Source organism: Rhincodon typus, chromosome 27, assembly GCF_021869965.1.
Source record: "Rhincodon typus isolate 14 chromosome 27, sRhiTyp1.1, whole genome shotgun sequence".
NCBI classification, from domain to species: domain Eukaryota; kingdom Metazoa; phylum Chordata; class Chondrichthyes; order Orectolobiformes; family Rhincodontidae; genus Rhincodon; species Rhincodon typus.
In genome coordinates, this window is record NC_063358.1 from 43,095,185 (window position 1) to 43,118,555 (window position 23,371).

General features: G+C 42.2%; 1 protein-coding gene across 1 annotated transcript in view; it reads left to right on the top strand.

Annotated features, from left to right (window-relative positions):
- Positions 1-23,371, top strand: part of LOC109916430 (potassium voltage-gated channel subfamily KQT member 4-like) — a 540,155-nt gene that overhangs the window by 341,374 nt on the left and 175,410 nt on the right. Inside the window, exon 3 of the mRNA XM_048613162.1 lies at positions 8,111-8,237. Within this exon, the coding sequence (XP_048469119.1) occupies positions 8,111-8,237 (127 nt within the window). The remainder of the gene's footprint in view (positions 1-8,110; positions 8,238-23,371) is intronic.

A 23,371-nucleotide genomic window follows, 5' to 3' on the forward strand; every position in this document is an offset into this window, starting at 1 on the left:
CTACAGGTCGAAAGCAGATTTAAAATAAGTGAATTTGAATCAAAGAAATTGTTTTTATTTATCAATGGAAATTTATTCAAAGGCTCAAAAAAGCACAAGATGTTGGTAGTTTAAAAATGGGCAAAACAGTTGCAAAGAAAGAGAAATTGTGCCAACTCTCCATCTTGCAACTTACAGAATACTGAGACACCTGGAAAGGGAGGACGTGGAGAAGATATTTCCACTAGTTTGAGAGACTAGGACCCAAGGGGACAGTCTTAGAGTGAAGGGATAACCCTTTAGAACTGAGAGGAGGAAGAATTTCTTCAGCCAGAGGGTGGTGAATCTGTGGAACTCGTCGCTGCAGAAGGCTGTGGAGGCCAAGTCATTGAGTGTATTTAAGACAGAGGTAGATAGGTTCTTGATTAGTAAGGGGTCAAAGTTTACAGGGAAAGGTGTGGAGAAACATATCAGCCACGATCAAATTGAGGAGCAGGCTGAATGGCCTAATTCTGCTCCTGTATTTTATGGTCTTGCTGGAAAAGGCAGGAAACGAAGAAGGGGGGAAAATCTCGTGTTAAACTCTTTTAAATTAGGAAGATAAAATTACATTTACTAGAAGTTTTACCACATTTAAAACATTTCAAAATGAAATGCGTTATTGAAGAAATATCTTTTCAATACAGAGATTAAAAAAACTTGTGCAACTGAAAAGACAAAAACGTTCAAAGAAGTTCTGAGGAAATCTTTAAAACAGTACAAAAGAGATTACAATTAAAGATCTTATCTTATGTATTGGTAATTAACATTTAGTTATAATTCTAATGTATTTCTTAAAGTTGGAAATTCTTAGTAAAGCTTTATTGGAATTGAATTGAAACCATAGTTCAAACTTTAAGAAGAAAGCTGTGTGGATGAGCAGAGAGATCTCGGTGTCCATGTGCATAGATCCCTGAAAGTTGCCACCCAGGTTGATAGGGTTATTAAGAAGATGTGTTAGGTTTTATTGGTAGAGGGATTGAGTTTCGGAGCCATGAGGTCATGTTGCAGCTGTACAAAACTCTGGTGCGGCCGCACTTGGAGTATTGCGTACAGTTCTGGTCACCGCATTATAGGAAGGATGTGGAAGCATTGGAAAGGGTGCAGCGGAGATTTACCAGGATGTTGCCTGGTTTGGAGGGAAGGTCTTATGAGGAAAGGCTGAGGGACTTGAGGCTGTTTTCGTTAGAGAGAAGAAGGTTAAGAGGTGACTTAATAGAGACATACAAGATGATCAGAGGATTAGATAGGGTGGACAGTGGGAGCCTTTTTCCTCGGATGGTGATGGCTAGCACGAGGGGGCATAGCTTTAAATTGAAGGGTGATAGATATAGGACAGATGTCAGAGGTAGGTTCTTTACTCAGAGAGTAGTAAGGGCGTGGAATGCCCTGCCTGCAAAAGTAGTAGGCTCACCAACTTTAAGGGCATTTAAATGGTCATTGGATAAACATATAGATGATAATGGAATAGTGTAGGTTAGATAGGCTTCAGATTGGTTTCACAGTTCGGCGCAACATCGAGGGCTGAAGGGCCTGTACTGCGCTGTAATGTTCTATGTTCTATGTAATACAGCAAAATTTAAATAATTTTAAAAGGCTTTCAGAATTTAGAGTGAGTAATTCAATTCAAACAAAAGAAGGTGAAAAATAGTACACTTCCAGACAGATTCAAGGTTACAGAAATTCTGGACAAATAATTAAAATGTTTCTTCTATGTTGATTAATTTATGAGACATGGAATTGTTTCAGTTCTACACAACAAACTTCAAGTTAACACAATGCTTTATTCTGGACGATGAGCAAGCTGCGATGGAATACATTAGGCATATAGGTAAGTAGATGATAAAGACAAAATAAAGAGAACCACCTTGAGCCACAAACCGTACAAGAAATCCAAGACATAATCACTACACAACCTTTCAAGGAGTCTTCAAGCATACTTGGCCAGATAAATGAATATGCAAGAACATGGCAGGTGAAATTGAATGTATATTAGTATGAATTTATCCACTTTGGAAGAAAAAGACAGAATATTTCCTTAATGGTATGAGGTTGATGATATCCAAAGAAACCTTGTGTTCTTGTTCAGGAATGAGCCTAACCAGACTTTTGAATAACCAATCCAATACTTAGTAAATAATTAATTCCAGATACCAGTTTTATATTTTAAACAAAAGACGTAACAATTTATTAAATATACAATAACTTCAGCAGAGAAGAAATTAAACAGCAAGGTAATCTAATTAATGTCTATGCGGAGAAACAACGCCATGTTCTTCGCAGCCTTCAACACGTTATTGATGAAGATAAGCACCTCGCCAAGATCTTCCCCATGCCTCCACTTCTCACCTTCAAATAACCACCAAACCTTAAACAGACCATTGTTTGCAGCAAACTTCCTAGCCACACTATTCAACCCTGTCACGGCAACCTCTGCAGGGCATAGAATCCCTACAGTGTGGAAGCAGGCCTTTTGGCCCAACAAGTCCACACCGACCCTCCATCAGATCTTCGACATCGACACTACCGTCACACATGGCAACGCCACCCACAACGTGCACGGCAGATACTCATGTAACTTGGCAATCGTTGTCTATCTCATACGCTGCAGGCAAGGATGGCCCGAGGCATGGTATATTAGCGAAATTATGCAGATGTTATGACAACAGATGAATGGACACCATCAACAATCGCCAGACAGGGATGTTCCCACACAGTGGGAAAACACTTCAGAGGACATTTGGCCTCGGATCTTCAGGTAAACATCCCCCAAGGCGGACTTTGGGATACACAACAATGCAGAGTCGCTGATCAGAAGCTGATAGCCTCTGTACCCAAGTTCGGTACCCGTGAGGATGGCCTGAACCAAGATCTCACACTGCAGGTGGCCCGACCACACTATACACACTCACACGCACACTCTCTCCCGCCAAAACACACACTCTCTCTGCTCCCACACACACACTCTCTCTGTTCCCCCCCCGCCCCCAACACATATAAGAACATAAGAACTAGGAGCAGGAGTAGGCCATCTGGCCCCTCGAGCCTGCCCCGCCATTTAATAAGATCATGGCTGATCTTTTTGAGACTCAGCTCCACTTACCTGCCCACTCACCATAACCCTTAATTCCTTTACTGTTCAAAAATTTATCTAGCCTTGCCTTAAAAACATTTAGCGAGGTAGCTTCAACCACTTCACTGGGCAGGGAATTCCACAGATTCACAACCCTTTGGGTGAAGAATTTCCTCCTGACCTCAGTCCTACATCTGCTTCCCTTTATTTTGAGGCGATGCCCTCTAGTCCTAGTTTCACCTGCTAGCAGAAACAACCTCCCTGCCTCCACCTTATCTATTCCCTTCATAATCTTATATGTTTCTATAAGATCTCCTCTCATTCTTCTGAATTCCACACACACACACACACACACACACACACACACACACACACACCTGTCCTCTCTCATACACACACTGTCTCTCAAGCGCACGCACACTCTCTCTCTCTCTCTGTCTCTCTCTCTCTCTCCCCACCCCACACTCTCACTGTCCCAGGCACACAGTCTGTCCACACACACACATACGCGCGCGCATGCACGCAGAACCACACAGGCTCACAGATCCTCTCTCATACACACACTGTCTCTCAAGCACACATACATAATTGTCTCTCGCACACACTCTCTCTCTCCCACACGCACGCTCTCTCCACCCCCCCCCCCCACACACACACACTTGCACACAGACCCTCTCTCATACACACACTGTTTCTCAAGCGCACGCACACACTCTCTCTCTCTCCCACACACTGACTCTCTGTCCCACACACACACACACACACACTCTCTCTCTCTATCTCCCCCCCACACACACATGCACACACGCACAGATCTTCTCTCATACATACACTGTCTCTCAAGCGTGCACACACATACACACTCTGTCTCGCACGCACGCATACACACATACACACATGGGCGCGCACACACACCCTCTCTCTCCCTCTCCCTCACGCACACACACACACATTCTCTCTCTCTCCCTCATATACACAGACACACACTCGCACGCTCTCATGCTCTCTCTCCCTCACATACACACACACACACGTGAATCTATGGAGTGAATTTGTATTTGCAAATACATTCTATTTTGTTCAAAAAGCACACAATTTATAGATAGTCAGTCAATGTGGCATTTATAAATTCCTACTTTAGAAATAAAACCAGCCTGACTCCAAACCAAAACACAAACCATTTCCAAACAGGGCCTCACACTTAACATGCATTTTTGACCTAAAATGTCACCTCTTTTTTACATGGGTAAAACCTTTAGTTCTCTCAAGACAGTGACTTGAAGGAATTCAGGGATTTACATATACATATTAATCAATTAAAACCTTCTAACTGTTTAAAGATTTAACAGCATCTTAGGCTTATTTAATACATCCTCATCAGTGGTGTGACCCTTTGATCTTTCACTTATAAATTCACTGCCTGATATTACCTCTCTCACTACCACCTGAAGAAGGGGTGAGGCTCTGAAAGCTTGTGTTTTCAAATAAACGTGTTGGACTATAACCTAGTGTTGTGTGATTCCTGACCTTAAATCTGAAACATTTGTTTCAGCTGCAGTTCACACAAAGGAGAGACAGACAAACAAATGATGCATAGATGTGAACTCCTTGGTTACTTTTCTGGAGTGGTTGATCCGGGTCACCTTTTTAAGTTCATTCAGCTAACTCAGCTTTCTACTCTTTGAGCTTCTGAAGGCTGGTAAGGGAGGTTGTACAGGGGCTTTTCAAATCTTCATGATATGTCATCAGCAGCCAAACTCTTCTCCCCAGAAAACACAGTTCACAAAACAACTTGAACTCTGGTTCTGCCCTGACAGACTGTTTGTCTTGTTCTGAATCCTCGACTACCATTCAGCAGCTGCCACCTACTTAAATATAGGGTCTCTTCCTCAGTTTCCTGAACCAATTCTCAGGTATTGATGTTGTTAATAGCCAACTTCTCTCTGTTTAAAGACAATGTGCTTCCCAGAGTTGCTATGTCTATGGGAACCATTCTAATCAAGAATCAGCCTGCAATTAACCTCCCAGCCTGACCTCACAGGCAAGCAAAAGCGTGTTTGATCTGTTCTTTTCCTTCTACCACACAAAAGTCCAAAGGTCATCTTCAGCCCACAATTCCTAGTACATAGCTCCAAACTAAAATTGACAAAGGAATGAAAGTAAAATAATGAAAAATCAGCTATGGTTCTTTCCAAAGAATTGGTGAGACTGGAGTGTTTTGCACAGTTTTGGTCTCCTTATAGAACCATAGAAATGATATAGTACAGAAGGGGACAATTCAGCCCATTTTGTCTATGCTGACCCAGCATCTAAGGAAGGATATACTTGCTACTGAGGGGAGGTAATGGGGTTCACCAGATCAATCTGGGATGCAGGATTGCATTAGGAGAAGAGAGTGGGAAAACCGGCCCTGTTTTCTCCTAAGTTTAGAAAATGAAGTGAGCTTGATGGAACTCATAAAATTAATACAGTGTGTGACATATTAGATGAAAGTGTCATATTTCCCCTGGTTGGTGAGTCTACAAATAGGCCTCATATTCTCAGAATAAGGGGGAAGCCTTTTAGGACTGAGATGAGGAGAAATTCCTTCACTCAGAGAGTGGTGGATCTTTGGAATTCTGTACCCCAGATCAGATCACTGTGTAAGCTTGATCAATCAGTTTGTTTGAGACAGAAATCATTGACTAGAAACTCAGTTGGACTCACCACATAAACACAGTGGCTACAAGAGTAAGTTGGAGACTAGGAATACTACAGCAAATTGTTAACTTCCTGACTCCCCAAAGCCTGTCCACCATATAAAGGCACAAGTCATGCATGTGATGGCATATTCCCCACTTGACCAGATGGGAGCAGCTCCAACAATGCTCAAAAGTCTTGACACCATCCAGAACAAAGCAGCCGGCTTGATTGGTACCATATACACTAGCATCCACTCCATCCACCACCAATGCTCAGTAGCAACAGTGTGTACTATTTATAAGATGTACTGCAGAAATTTACCAAAGATCCTTACAGAGCACCTTCCAAACCCATGATCATTTCCGTCTAGAAGGACAGGGACAGCACGTATATGGGAACATCACCACTTGCAAGTTCCCCTCCAAGCCACTCACTATCCTGACTTGGAAGTATACTCACTTTGTCAAAATTTTGGAATTCCCTTCTTAAAGCCATTGTGGGTCAACCTACAGCACGCAGACTGCAGTGGTTCAAGAAGGCAGCTCACCATCACCTTCTCAAGGGCAGCCAGGGATGGGCAACAAATGCTGACTGGTCAACCAGTGACATTCATGTCCTACGAGACAGTAAACAAAAAAGCACATGGGAATAACATGAGAAAGTGGCAGTGGGGCAGATGATCACCTGTAATCTACATGATTGGTGAACTAGGTTCAAGAGGTTGAATGACCGCTTTCTGTTCCAATTTTACTACTTCACTGCCAGAGTGACACCCTTAAATACTTTAAATCCATGTAAAACCTTTTCCATATAATTGACCATTTTTAACAGATGCCTGTGATAAAACAGAGTATTTTACCATTGACCAGAAAGTGAACTGGACCAGCCATGTAACTGCTTTAGCCACAAGAACAGGTCAGAGTCTAGGAATCTGCAGCAAGTAAACTCACCTCCTGATTCCCCAAAGCTTATCCATCATCTGCAGTTTTCTAGGAGGAACCTGTAAAGCTGTTCCTTGACTTTGATGGCAACATGCACCCTGCTACTACAGAACAACTGCTGGATGGTATGCCCTACTAACCACTGAGGCGTTCTGTCTGTCTTGTTTTACCTTGATTTCATGGGCATCTCCACATGAAACTGCCCTTTCCTACTTCCTGCACCCTTAGCTATGAATAATGGTAGTGATGCTGAAGCCCTTTCCGTTGGACAGTGGTCCCGGGAACAGAACTAGTATATGCTGAGGAAATTCCAGCCGACTGATGGGATGGTTCTGATGGTAATGAGTTTACAATTAATTTAAATTGGTCTCCATCAGTTTTGCAGTGTGTAGAAAGTGTAAGTTGTGGTTTTCTTGTCGAAAGAATGGAGGTATTTGACTAGAGGAAGACTGGGACAAATCCACAGATGAATTCTTGTGAAAGAACGGGCTGGCAGAGGGACCACATGCGCATATGTCATGTTGACTGGCACGATGATGTCTGGAGTATAGTCTTTTGTTATAGTTTTTTTTATATAGGGGAGGCAATGGCCTAGTGTTATTATCGTTGGACTGTTAATCCAGAGACCCAGATAATGTTCTGGGGACCCAGGTTTGAATCCCGCCATGGCAGATGGTGGAATTTGAATTCAATAAATATCTGGAATTGAGGATCTAATGATGACCATGAATCCATTGCCAATTGTCAGGAAAAACCCACCTGGTTCACTAAAGTCCTTTAGGGAAGGAAACTGCCATCCTTACCTAGTCTGGCCTACATGTGACTCCAGACCCACAGCAATGTGGTTGACTCTGAACTGCCCCCTAGGCAATTAGGGATGGGCAATAAATGCTGCCTAGCCAGTGATGCCCTCATCTGTTAATGAATAAAGAATAAAGTTAAATGGCAGTCATGCTTCTACTAAGAGTAATAGTATTGCAATTGTGTTATTATTACTGCTCAGGCATTAGCATGTGTCAAGCCATATTGATACTGAATAATATTTAACCACTGAATCCAAAAAAAATTATCATTTTGAATAATTTCAGAACTGAAGAATGAAGCAGTTAAAGGGCTAATTAACATTCCCTGATTCCAATAGTGTTGAATGGACGAACTGCAGTTTTGACCTTGCTAATATGGAGTGAATAGGTCCCAGGTTGCTCCTGCATGGATGGAGGACAGGCTGAATTCATTTTGTAGAGAGCATAAACCACACACTATTACCATCACAGCCATGTATGGATTACAGGTTGGCCTCGCCGGTGTATATTGTATAGACTGAAACTTGACCACCAAGTTTAGAGCTTTGAAGCACAGTACTAATGCTACATGTTTAATTTGTCCTGTTCTACAGGAATTCCTCATGATCATTGTATTTGGAATGGAGTATGTGGTCCGAATTTGGGCAGCTGGCTGCTGTTGCCGATACAGAGGATTGCAGGGGAGGCTCCGATTTGCTCGAAAACCATTCTGTGTAATTGGTAAGAAATGCTAGATTGCATGACATACTTGAAAACATATTTGGATCCCAGCAAACATAAAGCATTTATATTAATAAAATAGAGAACATGTTTCTTCTGTTAGCACCTGGTCCATAGCTGACTATTTCCTGGCATTTTAAGTGCTTATCCAGATGCTTCTTAAATGTTACAAGAATACCTGCTTCCACCACCTTCTCAGGCAGCGAGTACTGTATTTCTACCGTCCTCTGAATTTTTTTTTCTCAGATCTCCTCTAACCACCTATTTCTCATCTTAACACATTCCCTCTGATCTTAGACATGTCTGCCAAGGGGAAAATATTCTCATGATCTACCCTGCCTGTGCTTCTCATAATTTTGTATTATTCGATGAGATCCCCCCTCCCCTCAGCCTCCTGTACTCCAAAGAAAATAACCCAATCTATTCAGTCTCTCCTCATAACTGAGATTTCTCATTCCAGGAAATATCCTAGTGAATCTGCTGTGCATCCTTTCCAGTGTAATCTCGTCCTTTTGATGGTGTGGCGACCAGAACTGCACACAGTATTCTATCTGTGGCCTAAGCAATGTTTTATAAAGTTGTAACAAGACTTCCTTGCTCCTGTATTCCTTGCTCTGGCTAATGAAGACATGCATCTTCTTCACTACCCTGTCTACATTTAAGCGACTCTTGGATAGGACATGGATGATTGTAAAATGTAGGGTAGGCAGGGTAGTTTGATCTTAGTGTAGGATAATAGGTCGGCACAGCATCATGGGCCGAAGGGCCTGTGCTGTGCTGTACTGTTCTATGTTCTATGCTCTACATGCCATGACAACTTCAGGAATCTATGGATTTGTACTCCAAGGTTCTTTTGTTTCTCAGTGCTCCCTAAGGACCTGCCATTCATTGTGTTTATCCCTCCCTTATTAGACCACCCAAAGTGTGTCACCTCACACTTATCAGGATTAAATTCCATCTGCCATTGCTTTGCCCAATTTAGTGACTGATTAATATCAGACTGTAGGCTGAGACTATCCTGCACATTGCCATTAACACCACCAATTTTCATGGCATCTGCAAACTTAATAATTATACCTGCTACATTCACATCCAAGTTGTTAATGTATGGAACAAACAGCAAGGTTCCCAGCTCTGATGTCTGTGGTACATCGCTGGCCATAGGCTTCCAGTCATAAAAACAATCCTCTATCCTCACCCTTTGCATCCTATTTGTAAGCCAGTTTTGGATCCCGTTTGCCAACTTGTCTTGGATCCTGTGAGCCCTTACCTTTTGGACCAGCCTTCCATTTGAGAACTTGTCAAAGGCCTTACTGAAGTCCATGTAGACCACATCAACTGCACTACCCTCATCAATATGTTTAGTCACCTTTTCAACAAACTCAACAGATCCATCTGACAAATCCATGCTGGTTATCCACTATCAATTTCTACATTTCCAAGTGTTGACTAACCCTGTCCTTCAGAATTTTTTCCAAAAATTTTCTTACATTTGATGGAAGGGTAGAGGGAGATTTACTATGCATGTAACCCCGTGCTGTACCTTCCCTGAGTCTGTTTGATTGGGAACAGTACAGAGATACTGGAGAGTTGTAGGGCTGGAGGAGGCCATGGTGGCTCAGTGGTTAGCACGGCTGCCTCACAGCGCGAAGGACCTGGGTTTGATTCCAGCCTCGGGCAACTGTATGTGTGTAGTTTGCACGTTCTCCCCATGTCTGCATGGGTTTCCTCCAGGTGGTCCAGTTTCCTCCCACAGTCCAAAGATGTGCAGGTTAGGTGAACTGGCCACGCTAAATTGCCCATAGGGATGTGTAGATTAGTTGGGCTGTAGGGGGATGAGCCTGGGTGGGATGCCCTGAGGTTCAGTGTGGACTTGTTGGGCCAAAGGACCTGTTTCCACCCTGTAGGGATTCTATGGAGAGATAGGAAGAGATTTTCAATGCGAATCCTAAAATTTTAAGGCATATCTGGACTAGTAGTCAATGTAGGTCAGTGAGCATGATGATGATTGGGAATTGGAATTTGATAGTGTTGTGATATGGACAGCAATTTTTGGATGCACTTAATCTTATGAAGTGTGCAAGTTCAAGGGCCAGCCAAAAGGCCATTAAATTGGTAAGACTGGCAGAGGGGATAGGAAAGGGAGAAGCAATTTTAGCCATGAAACAGTGTTTTTGGAAAGTGTTTAGAAATGATAATCTAGGAGAAAATTAACAGTTAATAGGACATGTGTAGGTTAATTAACCAGTGCAGCATAAATTTGTTAGAGGCGAATTGTTTTTAACTAACTTGATTGATGTATCATAGAAATTTGGTGGCATTGTGCAGCTGATGGATCCCAAAAAATGTTTGACAAAGTCTTAAAGATTTTGTCATCAAAGTTGAAGCCTTTGGAATAAAAGGGACAGTGGCAGTAAGATTATGAAATTGGCAAGTGACGCAAAACTGAGTGGTGGAACAGTATTTTCTTAACTAGTTCAAGGTATAAAATGTGGTTCTGAGGGCTCGGTATGAAACCAATGCTTTTTTCAGATATATCATTGACCTACACTTTTGTCTGCAGGGCACAATTTGAAATTTGCTGAGAGCACCAAACGTAGGAATATAATGAACTGTGAGAATGATTGCGATAGACTTTCATCACACATTCGCTGGTTGAATGGGTGGACAGGTAGCACATTAATGCAGAGAAATGCAAAATATTTTGGTCAGAAGAATGATGTGAGGCAATATAAGCTAAAAAGTATGATTCTGTAAGTATGCAGGAATAGATTATTGAAGGTGGTGAAAGTTTACATCAAGACATGCAAATCACAGGTATATAAGTAGAGGCACAGGGCTCGATTTCCCCCTACCACAGCAGCTCAAAATTGAATCATGCAGAATAGATTACTGTGATTATTTAAAATTTGTCATTCTGGCATTTCTCCTGATAAGTGCAAGATGGGATGCTTCAGCAACATGTTTCCCTCTTCAGCAATATTTTAATAATGATTCCTGGAACTGAAAAAGCTTTAGAACATCTGTTTAGGAACTCTCTCCCTGTAGCTTACTTGAAACAATTGTAAAGCTCAACCAGAGACTGGGAAACTGTGAACCTATGCTGTTTTAGCTGATCACAGCTAAAGCAGCAGTAGTGGGTAACAGGGATCTCTTCCTGTCCACTGATGTCAAGTGAGGATTGTATTTGGCTTGAGTGCTGTCATCTTTTCTTGTAGGGGCTCCAATTTAGCTATTACGTGTACGTAACACCTGTGCAATTTAATGCTGCTGTCAGTCAGCATTTACTGAAGAGCAAATCAAGAATTATTTATTTTAAAATTTGAAAATACGGTAGTAATACAGAATGCAGCAGGCTGATCAACTTCTAACTTCAGTTGATTGGTCAGCACTTAATATCTCAGTTACGTAAGGCACAAATGATCATACTTCTGTCCAGGATGTAAAACAGCTTAAAGCTGAAAATTCAAACTTCTGAGCAGCAGCAGTAAAGTTACAATGGCATCTTGCTCATAATGTTAGACGAACTGAAAAATTAGATTCTGGTGACAGGGAATGAATCAATTGCTTTTAAGATTTTTTAAAATATGTTTAATAGCTGTGGACCGAGTTCCGAATGGGATTTCTACCTTTTGCCTTCCTCCCCAAATCTCCCCTCTTCCACACTTCATATTCCATCAGCGCTAAAAGAGGGAGGGGTTGCCTTCTAGTCTTAACGTTAATTTTAGCCACAAGTTTATAGTTACCGATAATGTCCAGTTCTTATTTTCATCATTGACCTCTACAGCCTTTCTGACATTTGGCTTCCAAATTCCAGGACTTCTCTGCTGTTAAAATTAAATCAGCCCACTGAACTACACTGTTAAAATCAGTTGCTTAAGGTTTAAGGTAACCATGTAAAGTTAAATGCCTATCTCCCTCTCGTGCTGTTAGCTATTCAATGTATGACTGTTCTACTTATACTGAAGGTTGTTGATTGAAATTTTGTACTGTAGTTCTTGGTCAGAAATTCATTACCATTCTCCATTAGAATCATAAAATCCCTATAGTGTGGAAATAGGCCCTTTGGCCCAACAGATCCACACCAGCCCTCCGAAGGGCATTCTACCCAGACCCATCCCCCTACGCTTTTCCCTGTAACCCTGTATTTCCCACGGCTAACACACCTAATCTGCACATCCATGTACACTATGGGCAATTTAGCATGGCCAGTCCGCCTAGCCTGCACATCTTTGGACTGTGGAGGCATCTGGAGCACCTGGCGGAAACCCACGCACACAGACAGTCGCCCGACGGTAGAATCGAACCCGGGTCCCTGGCGCTGATTGGTATAATACAGACTTGTATTATCCAAAATGAGGGTTGAGATAAAAATTTTTAAAGCTGTTTATTTAAAAGCAACAGTTTAGATATGGTAGATTAAGTACTTTTACAAAAATGATCATATTTCAATCAATATTGAAAATGTATCGATATAATTGGGTGTTTGCTGGGAAATTTGACGAAGGGGACAGATAAGTATTAATCTCTGATGATGAGGGACTCCAAAATACCACTGATCTCAAGGGCTCCCTTTTTGAAGTTTTGGCTGAAACTTGTGTGGGAGCCCATCTCCAGATCTCCTCCTCTTCCCATGCTCCGTGGTCTTTTCTCTAATGTCGATGTCTGTTTATGAATGGATAGAGGACGCTAGATATCAGGGAGAGTTACAGAATTGTACAAGGGGAAGGTGAGGTGCAGGGGACTGTGAGAAAAATGTATAATGTTATGACTGCTGGGGAAGTGATGACCTAGTATTATCACGAGAGTGTTCATCCGGAAACTCAGCTAATGTTCTGCAGATCTGGGTTTGAAGCCTGCCGTGACAGATATTGGAACTTGAATTAAATAAAAAAGTCCGGAATTATTCTACCAATGACCATGAAACCATTGTTAATTATTGGAAAAATGCATCTGCCTCACTAATGTCCTTCTGGGAAGAAAATCTGCCATCCTCACCTAGTCAGCCTTACATGTAACTCCAGAGCCACAGCAATGTGGTTGACTCTCAGCTGCCCTCTGAAATGGCAGCAAGGGACTCAATTGTAATGAAGTCTCAACTAAGAAATGCAACCAGAGGGGTCACCTGGCATCAACCTAGACACCGGAACCAACAGCAACAAAAACATCTGTGTTGACCCTTCAAAGTCCTCCTTACTAAAATCTGGGGACGAGTGCCAAAATTGGGAGAACTCTAACAGAATCACACCTTACAGACAATGTCCCAGACACCACCATCACCATGACCATCCCTGAATATATGCTGTCCAACCAGCAGGAGAAATCTAGCAGAGGTGGCGGCATACTTGTATAAAGCTGGGAGGAAGTCACCTTGGGATTCCTTGACATTGGCTGCAGACCCCATGAATTCTAATGACTTCAGGGAAAACATGGGCAAAGAAAGCTCCTGCTAATTACCACATACTGTCATCTCTCATTTGATGAATCAGTGCCCCTCCATGTTAAACAACACTTGGAGGAAACACTGAGGGTGGCAAGGGCATAAAATGTTCTGTGTTGGGGATTTCAAAGTCCACCAAGAAGAGTGGTTAATCCGCAGAACTACTTAATATCACAGTGATATTCCAACAAGAGGGAAAATGATGCTCAACCTCTTCCTTACCTGTCTGCCTAGTGCAGATACATCTGTCCATGACAGGATTGGTAAGATTGACCACTGCAGAGTCTTTGTGGAGATGAAGACCTGCCTTCAAATTGAGAATACCCCGCATCGGATTGTGTGGTACTATTACTGTGCTAAATGGGACAGATTTCAAACAAATCTAGCAACTCTAAACTGGGCACCCTTGAGGTGCTTTGGATCATCAACAGAAGCAGAATTATACTCCAATGCTATCTGCAACCTCGTGGCCCAGTGTTTCCCCACTCAGCCATTACCATCAAGCAGGGAATCAACCCTGGTTCAATGCAGAGTACCAGAGGACATTCCAGGAGCAGACCAGGTATGCCTAAAAATAAGGTGTCAACCTGGTGAAGCTACCAAACAGGACTACTTGCAGGCCGAACAGTATAAGCAGCAAGTGGTAGACAGAGTTAAATGATCCTAACCCAGCAGATCAGATCTAAGTTCTGCAGTCTTGCTGCATGCAGGCATGAATGGTGGTAGACAGTTAAACAACTCACTGGAGGAGGAGGCTCCACAAGTATCCCATCCTCAATGATGGTGCATCTTAGCACATCTGTGCAAAAGATAAGGCTAAAACATTTGCAGCAAAATTCAGCCAGAAGTGCCAAGTACATGATCCATCTTGGCATCCTCCAATGGTCCCCAATATCTCAGATGCCAGTCTTCAGCAGTTTCAATTCACTCTATGTGATGTCAAGAAATGTTTGGAGGCACTGGATCCTGCAAAAGCTATGCATCCTGAAAATGTCTTGACAATAATACTGAAGACTTGTGCTCCAGAACTTTCTGCTCCCCTAGCAAAGCTGTTTCAGTGCAACTACAACACTGGCATCTACCCAACAATGTGAAAAACTGACCAAGTATGTCCTGTACACAAAAAGCAGGACAAATCTAACTCACCAATTACTGCCCCATCAGTCTACTCTTGATCATCAGTAATGTGATGGAAGGTGCCAGTGCAGCCATCAGCACCTGCTCAGCAATATCCTGCTCATTGGCACCCAGTTTGAGTTCTATCAGGGCCATTCAGCTTCTGACTGCATTTCAGCCATGGTTCAAGCATAAACCATAGCACTAAATTCTAGAGATGAGGTGAGAGTGACAGCTTTTGTCATCAATGCTGCATTTGAATGAGTGGGACATCAAGGAGCCCTAGCAAAAGTGGAATCATTGGGCATCACGGAGCAAACTCTCCACTGCTTGGAGTCGTACCTGACACATAAGAAGATGGCTATTAGAGGTCAGTCATCTCAGCTCAAGGATATCTATGCAATAGTTCCTCAGGGTAATGCCTTAGGCTCAACCATCTTCAACTATTTCATCCATGACCTTCCATCAATTATAAAGCTAGAAGTGGGGATTTTGCTGGAGATTGCACAATGTTCAGCACCATTCACGACTCCTCAGATACTGAAGCAGTCCATGCTGAAATGCAACAAGATCTGAACAAAATGCCTGTGAAATTCTCCAAAGATCCTTAGACAGCATTTTGCAGACCCATGACCACTTCAATCTAGAAGAAGGGCAGCAGACATATGGGAATGCCACCACCTGCAAATTCCCCTCCAAGCCACTGACTGTCCTGACTTGGAAATACTTTGCAGTGTCAGTTAGTAAAAGTCCTGTAATTCCCTCCCTAAGAGCATTGTGGGTCTACCAGCATCACATGGATGCGGTTCAAGAAGGCAGCTTATCACCATCTTCTCATGGGCAACTGGGGATGGACAGTAAATGTTGGCCAGCCAGCAACACACACGTCCCACAAGTGAATAAAGAGAATGGAATATGTTGATAATCAAGTGCCATAACTCAACAGTCATACCATTTGTATGAATATGTGTTTCAGTTACCAAAATGATCTCCTTTGTATTGTTTTCCAGATTTTCACCAGAAATCTTTAACAAACTCAAAACGGTATATTTGTTATAACACTAATTTTATTCTTAAACCAAATAACAAAACACAACTCGTAAAAGTTATAGAGACAACAAGGTGCAGGGCTGGATGAACACAGCAGGCCAAGCAGCATCATAGGAGCAGAGAGGCTGACGTTTCGGGCCTAGACCCTTCATCAGAAAAGGGGGAGGGGAAGGGGGTTTTGAAATAAATAGGGAGAGAGTGGGAGGCGGATAGAAGAGGGATAGAGGAGAGGATAGGTGGAGAGGAAACAAACAGGTCGAAGAGGCGGGGATGGGGCCAGGAAAGGTGAGTGTAGGTAGGGAGTTAGGAAGGGGATAGGTCAGTCCAGGGAGGACGGACAGGTCAAGGGGGCGGGATGAGGTTGGTCGGTAGGAGATGGAGGTGCGGCTTGAGGTGGGAGGAGGGGATAGGTGGGAGGAAGAACAGGTTAGGGAGGCAGGGACGAGTTGGACTGGTTTTGGGATGCGGTGGGGGGAGGGGAGATTTTGAAACTTGTGAAATCCTCGTAAAAGTTATAATTCAGAATTTGAACTATGTCCCCTTAGTCTCAAACACAGACACACCTGCTGGCCAAGGGCCTGAAAACAAAGGAAAGAATTTGATGACTTCTCATGGTCCATGAAATTGAATTGCTGGCAGCTTTTACTGATAGAAAATCTTAAATTTGATTTGAGATCAAGCTTGATCTGAGTCTTTGGAAAGTGATGAAGGCCGTCTTTTCAGAGTTTATAAGGTAATCAGAATAAATTATATTTGAAAACTTGGTCAGGTTTCCAGAAAATTCTACTAAGAGATGGGGAGAGAGAGAATTGTTCCCCCAGGGTCCCTTCTTCACTTACCACTTACATCTGTAAAATAGAAAATTAAATCTAGAACAGAACCAGCTAGACAATGATTAGCATAGAATCCCCAGAATCTGTTCAAAACTAGGTTTTCCCATAATTAAGTGCTTTAAAACCCATCTCTTATCTCCTTGAACATTTTGCCTGTCTTTTCCCCAAAATATGAGAATGAAAAGGAATAGGCTATTCAACCCCTCAAGCCTGTTCCACTATCCAATGAGATCATGGCTGATCTGTGGCCTAACTGCATATATCTACCTTTGACCAATACACTCTAATACCTTACATACAAAAAAAACTATCTCAGATTTAAAACTAACAACTGAGAAACCGAGAAACTAGGAGAGCAATCAGCCTTTCAAACCATTGAATATGACTATGGCTGATCCTCTGTATCAAAGCCATATTCCTGGTTTTTGTCCATACTCCTTGATGCCTTTAACATCTAGAAAATCACAACTTTATATAAACAGCAGGTAAATCTCACACATAATACTATTCACTTCATTTCCAAGGAACCACATGGTTAACACTTTCTAATCCAGATAATGCCCAAACACTTCCGTTTTTCATGAAGTCTTTAAACGTAAATTTGTATTCCCAAAAACAGATAAACATGCGGGTTAAATGGGTGTGAAGAATGCTGTGATGGAGTAGGGTTGACAAGGCAAAGTGAAGGGATGGGTGATGCAAGCAGTAAAATCCAGGTGAATGTGGTACAGTATTAGCGTTTTCTGACTTGGCTAGGTCTTCAATGCACTTACCATGCTGAATCCAGGGACCTTGCATTACAGTCCTCTTACTGGCCTTCACTAGTGATCTCTACCCTCATCTTTGTTATGCAGCACTAGGGTTTCTCCTCCCGAATCATTTTTTTTTAAATCATGGTGGCATTAGCTAACCACTGGAGATGCCCCAGAGGACTGGTGAGTCACTAATGTTGTTCCTTGTTCCAGAAGGCAAATAGAGATAATCCAGGAAACTCCAGACTGGTCACTCTCAAATTGGAGTTGGGAAGCTATTAGAGAGAATTCTTAGGGATAGGATTTACGCACATTTGGAAAAGCATGGCCTAATTAGGGACAGTCAGCATGGCTTTGTGCAGGACAGGTCATGTCTTATTAACTTAATTGAATTTTTCGAGGACGTGACGAATATGATTGATGAGGGTAGAGCAGTGGTTGTTATTTACATGGATTTTAGTAAGGCTTTCGACAAGGTCCCTCAAGGTACGCTCCTCCCAAAGATTAAGATGCATGAGATCCGTGGTGACATGGCCGCATGGATTCAGAATTGGCTTGCTCATAGAAGACAGAGGGTAGTGGTGGAAGTGTTTTTCAGGCTGGAGGTCCGGACTAGTGGCATTCTGCAGAGATCCGTACTGGGACCTCTGCTATTTGTGATATATATAAATGGCTTAGATGCAAATTTAGATGGGTGTGTTAGTAAATTTGCAGATGATACAAAGATCAGATGTGGATAGTGTAGAAAGTTGTCAAAGGATACAGCAGGATATAGATAAATAGCAGATATGGGTGGAGATGTGGTAGATGGGGTTTAATCCGGGTAAAGTATAAGGTGGTGCACTTTGGGAGATCAAATGTTAAGGAAAAGTATATAGTTAAAGGCAGGACTCTGAGCAGCATTCAAGGGTTCAAGTCTAGAGCTCCCAGAAAGTGGCCACGCAAGTCGATAAGGTGGTAAAGAAGGCGTATGGCATGCATGTGGTTATTAGTTGGGAAATTGAGTACAAGAGTCAGGATGGCATGTTCCAGCTTTATAAGACTTTGGGTAGGCTACACTTAGAGCATTGTGTTCAGTTCTTGTCGCCACATTACAGGAAGGGTGTGGAGAATTTGCAGAGGGTGCAGAAGAGGTTTACCAGGATGCTGCCTGGATTAAAGGGTATGAGCTATAAGGAAAGGCTAGGAAAACTTGCGATGTTTTCCTTTGAGTGGCAGAGACTGAGCGGAGACTTGAATAGAAGTATGTAAAATTATGAGATGCATTGATAGGGTTGACGGTCAGAAGCATTTTCCCAGAGTTGAAATATCTAATACAAGGGGGCATGCATTTAAGGTGAGAGGGGAAAGTTCAAAGGAGACGTGAGGGGCAAGTTCTTTACACAGAAAGTAGCAGGAGTCTGGAACGCACTGCCGGGGTGGTTTTTCTTTTCTATTCATTTTGTGGGATGTGGGTGTCGCTGGCTAGCCAGCATTTCTTGCCCATCCCTAGTTGCCCTTGAGAAGGTGGTAGTGAGCTGCCTTCTTGAACCACTGCAGTCCTCCTGCTGTGGGTTGACGCACAATGCTATTAGGGAGGGAATTCCAGGGATCTTGACCCACTGACAGTGAAGGAACAGCAATATATTTCCACGTCAGGATGGTAAGTGGCTTGGAGGGGAACATAGAGGTGGTGGTGTTCCCATATATCTGATGCCCTTGTCCTTCTAGATGGAAATGGTTGTGGGTTTGGAAGGTGCTGTCTGAGGATATTTGGTGAATTTCTGCAGTGCATCTTGTGGATAGTACACACTGCTGCTACAGTGTGTACGGTAGTGGAGGGAGTGGATGCTTGAACCTCCGCAGGTGGTTGAGGCAGATACGATAAAGACATTTAAGGGACTTTTAGATAAGCACACGAATATGCAAAGAATGAAGGGAAATGGACCAAGGGCAGGCAGAATGGATTAATTTCATTTGGTGTCATATTAAACACAACATCATGGGCCAAAGGGTCCGTTCCTGTGCTGTACTGTTCTATCTTCTATTAACATCCATTGACTGCATCTGATCCATCCTGTTTAAACAATTTTTTTGCTAACCCCTCACGATCTCATTCATTAATGAGGCATTTCCTGTATGTAATGAAACCTTGGCCGCATAATTTATATTTCTCTCCATTGCTGTTACATACATCCACCCTTTATTTAGCATTAGAACAACCAAATGCTCATTACTTTCTATACCATTAACTTCTTTTGAAGAGCCTTGACAGTCCCCACAATTACCAGTGTGTGATTGGAGGAAGTGATAATCCTGTCCACTCACTGGAACAGTTACCTACCTATACAGATGATATTTAGTCCCTCTCAAATTAGATTATTACTTGTCAAGTCCCTTTGTTATTCCATTGGCTTGGCTATTTCATTGTGATTAGGTTCTTGGACTTGAGACCAACATGGTTAGAAATCACCTTGTTTGAATTTGACCAAGTTGTGGCACATTCAATCCCTTGAGCAATTGCTGTTCGGATAATAAGCAGCATTACCCACTTGTACTCTGCAGAACAGTTCTGAAGCAGTCATACCAAACTCAAAATGTTAACTGTGTCTCTGTCTCCTCAGATACTGCCAGACCTGCTGAGTTTCTCCAGCATTCTCTGTGTTTATTAGGGATTTTTATGACTCATTCATGAAAAATCCTAAATCTCTGTGCACCTCAGATTTCAGCAGTCTTGTCAATTTCAGCAATACTCTGCTTTTTCATGCTTCATGCCAAAGTAAACAACTTCACATTTTCCAGCATAATATTTTATCTGCCAGATTTTTGCCCACTCACTCAACCTGTCTATAATTGTCTACAGACTCCTTATGTCTTTATCACAACCTATCTTTGTGTCATCTGCAAATTTAGGTAGCATGTGTTTGCTTCTCTCATCTGATGTAAATTGTAAAAAGTTAAGACCCCAGCACAGAGCTTTGCAAGACTCCACTCATTGCATCCTGCCAAAGACCTGCCATATTGTTTTTTTTGCCGGACAGCCAGGCTTCTACACCATGAACTTTTCTGCAATAACCTTTGATGTAACACTTTATCAACTGCCCTCTGGAAATCTGAGGATAACACATCCACAGTTCCTCTTTATCCATAGTACATGTTACTTCCTCAAAAAAACCCGAGTAGATTGATGAAACATGGTGTCCCTTTCACAAAATCATGCTGACTCTACCTGATTACAACTTCTCTCCTATAACTTCTTTACTAACAGGTTCTAGCATTTTTCCTGTAATTGCTGAGCCAGTGATGCCTACATCCCGTGAATGAATAAAACAAAAGTATTAGGTTAACTGGCCTGTAGTGACATCATTTCTGTCTCCTTTTTTCAAATAAAGGAGTTTCAGTTGCTATCTTCTAATCTAAAGGATCCTTTCCAAATCAAGAAGCTTTGGAAAAGTAAAACTAATGCATCAACTATTTCTCTTGAGACTTCTTTTAAGATAGTAGGATGAAGTCCATCAGGACCAAGGCACTTGTCAGCCTGCAGCTCCAATAACTTTCCCACTTCCTCTCTTCTAATAGTTGTACTTTTCCATACTTCCTCCCTATCCTGATTTATTGCTGTTTCTGGGATGTTCCTTGTAGGCTTTGCAGTGAAGACTGATGAAAAATACCTGTACACCGAATGTGCAATTGCTTATTATCCACTACCTAGACCCGATTTTTTTTATCACACTAACGTTCACTGAGTTAACCTTTCTTTCTTAAATATTAATAGAAGCTCTTACAATCTGTTTTCATATTTCTGGCTAATGTTCTGTCATACTCAGCTTCTTAAGCAGGGATAAATTATATAATCTTTCTTTCTTCGTATAGTTCTATAGTCTTTCTTTATATAATCTATCCAATCTCTGACATTTCATCTGTCTTTGCAAAATTATATGCTTTCTTTTTCAGTTTGAAGCAACCTTTAGTATTTCTAAGTAACCTTGGATGCTGGGTCCATCCCTTGGAATACTTACTTGAATGTATAACAATGAGGGATGACCTGATAAAGGTCGTTAAAATGAAGAAAACATTCAATAGGAGATAGTAAGAACTGCCAATGCTGGAGTCAGAGATAATACAGTGTGGAGCTGGAGGAACACAGCAGGCCAGGCAGCATCAGAGGAGCAGGAAAGCTGATGTTTCGGGTTGGGACCCTTCTTCAGAAATTCAATAGGATGAACTTTAAGAATATACTTCCAAATGTCAACAGCTCTGAACCATAAAAATAAGATCGGCACCAATTTTCCTGTTAGAAATTCAGTGCCACCATGAGTTGACAGCGAAGAGAGTGAATGCTGAATGTCATAAATGGGGTACGAATCAAAGGGCTAGTTTTTCTTGGATGATATTGATCTCCTTGAGTATTGCACTCATCCAGGCAAATGGAGAGAACTCTGTCGCATTCCTGATTTGTGTCTTTTACACGGTGGCAGACAAGAGGTGAATTACTTGCTGCAGAATTGCTTGTCTCTGACCTGTTCTTCTAGACTTAATCTAGAAAGTTGGTATGGTTCAGTTTCTGTTCAATCATAATCTTCAAGATATTCATTGAGGATTCAGTGATGGTAATGCCATTGAACATGTGGGTGTGATGGTTGGATTCTTGTTGGAGGTGGTTATTGTTAAGCACTTGTGTAGTTCAAATGTTAATTTCCACTTATCAGTTAAATCCTGGTAGTAGTCCAGGTCTTGTTGTATCTAGACACAGACTACTTCAGTATCAGCAGAGTCCACAAATAGTGCTGAACATTATGCAATCATCGGTGAATGTACCTACTTCAAATCTTGTGATGGAATTAAAGTCATTAATGAAGCAGCTGAAAATGGTTGGGCTTAGGATACAGCCCTGAGGAACTCCTGCAGAGATGTCTGGAGTTGTGATGACTACCTCCAGCAGCCAAAACTACATTCCTATGTTTATTTTCCCTTTATTCATTCATGTGATGAGGGCGTCGCAGGCTAGCCAGCATTTATTGCCCATCCCTAATTGCCCAGTAGGCAGTTAAAACTCAACCACATTGCTGTGGGTCTGGAGTCACATGTAGGCCAGACCAGGTAAAGATGGCAGTTGCCTTCCCTAAAAGAAGTTCACACTAGTGAACCAGATGGGTTTTGCAACAATCGACAATGGATTGACGGCCATCATTAGCCTGTTAATTCCAGATATCTATTGAATTCAAATTCCACCATCTGCCATGACATGATTCGAACCCGGGTCTCCAGAATATTATCTAGGTCTCTGGATTAACAGTCCAGCTAGGCCATCGTCTCAGTTATGACTCCAACCAGGGGAGAGTTTGCCCCCTGGTGCCCATTGATTCCAGTTTTGCTTGGGCTTCTTGATGCCACACTCAGTTGAATGCGGACTTGATGTCAAGGGCTATCACTCTCATCTCACCTCTGGAATTCAGCACTTTTGTCCATGTTTGAACCAAGGCTATAAGGAGGTCAGGAGCTGAGTGGCCTTGGCAGAACATAAACTAAGCAGGTTATTGCTGAGCAGGTGCTACTTGATATCACTGTTGATGATACCTTCCATCACTTTAATGAACATTGAGAGTAGACCTATAGAGTGGTAATTGGCCGGGTTGGATTTATTCTGCTTTTTGTGTACTGGACATACCTGGACAATTTTCCACATTTGTCAGGTAGATACTAGTGTTGTAACTTTACTGAAAGAGCTTGGCCAAGGGAATGGCAGGTTGTGGTGCACAGCTCTTCAGTACTTTATTTTCATTCATTCATGGGATGTGGGCATCATTGGCTAGACTAGCATTTATTGCCCATCTCTAATTGTCCATAGGGCAATTAAGAGTCAACCACATTGCTTTGCTGGAATGTTGTCAGGGCCCATAGCCTTTGCAGTACCCAGTGCCTCCAATTGCTCCTTGATACCAAGTGGAGTGAATTGAATTGACT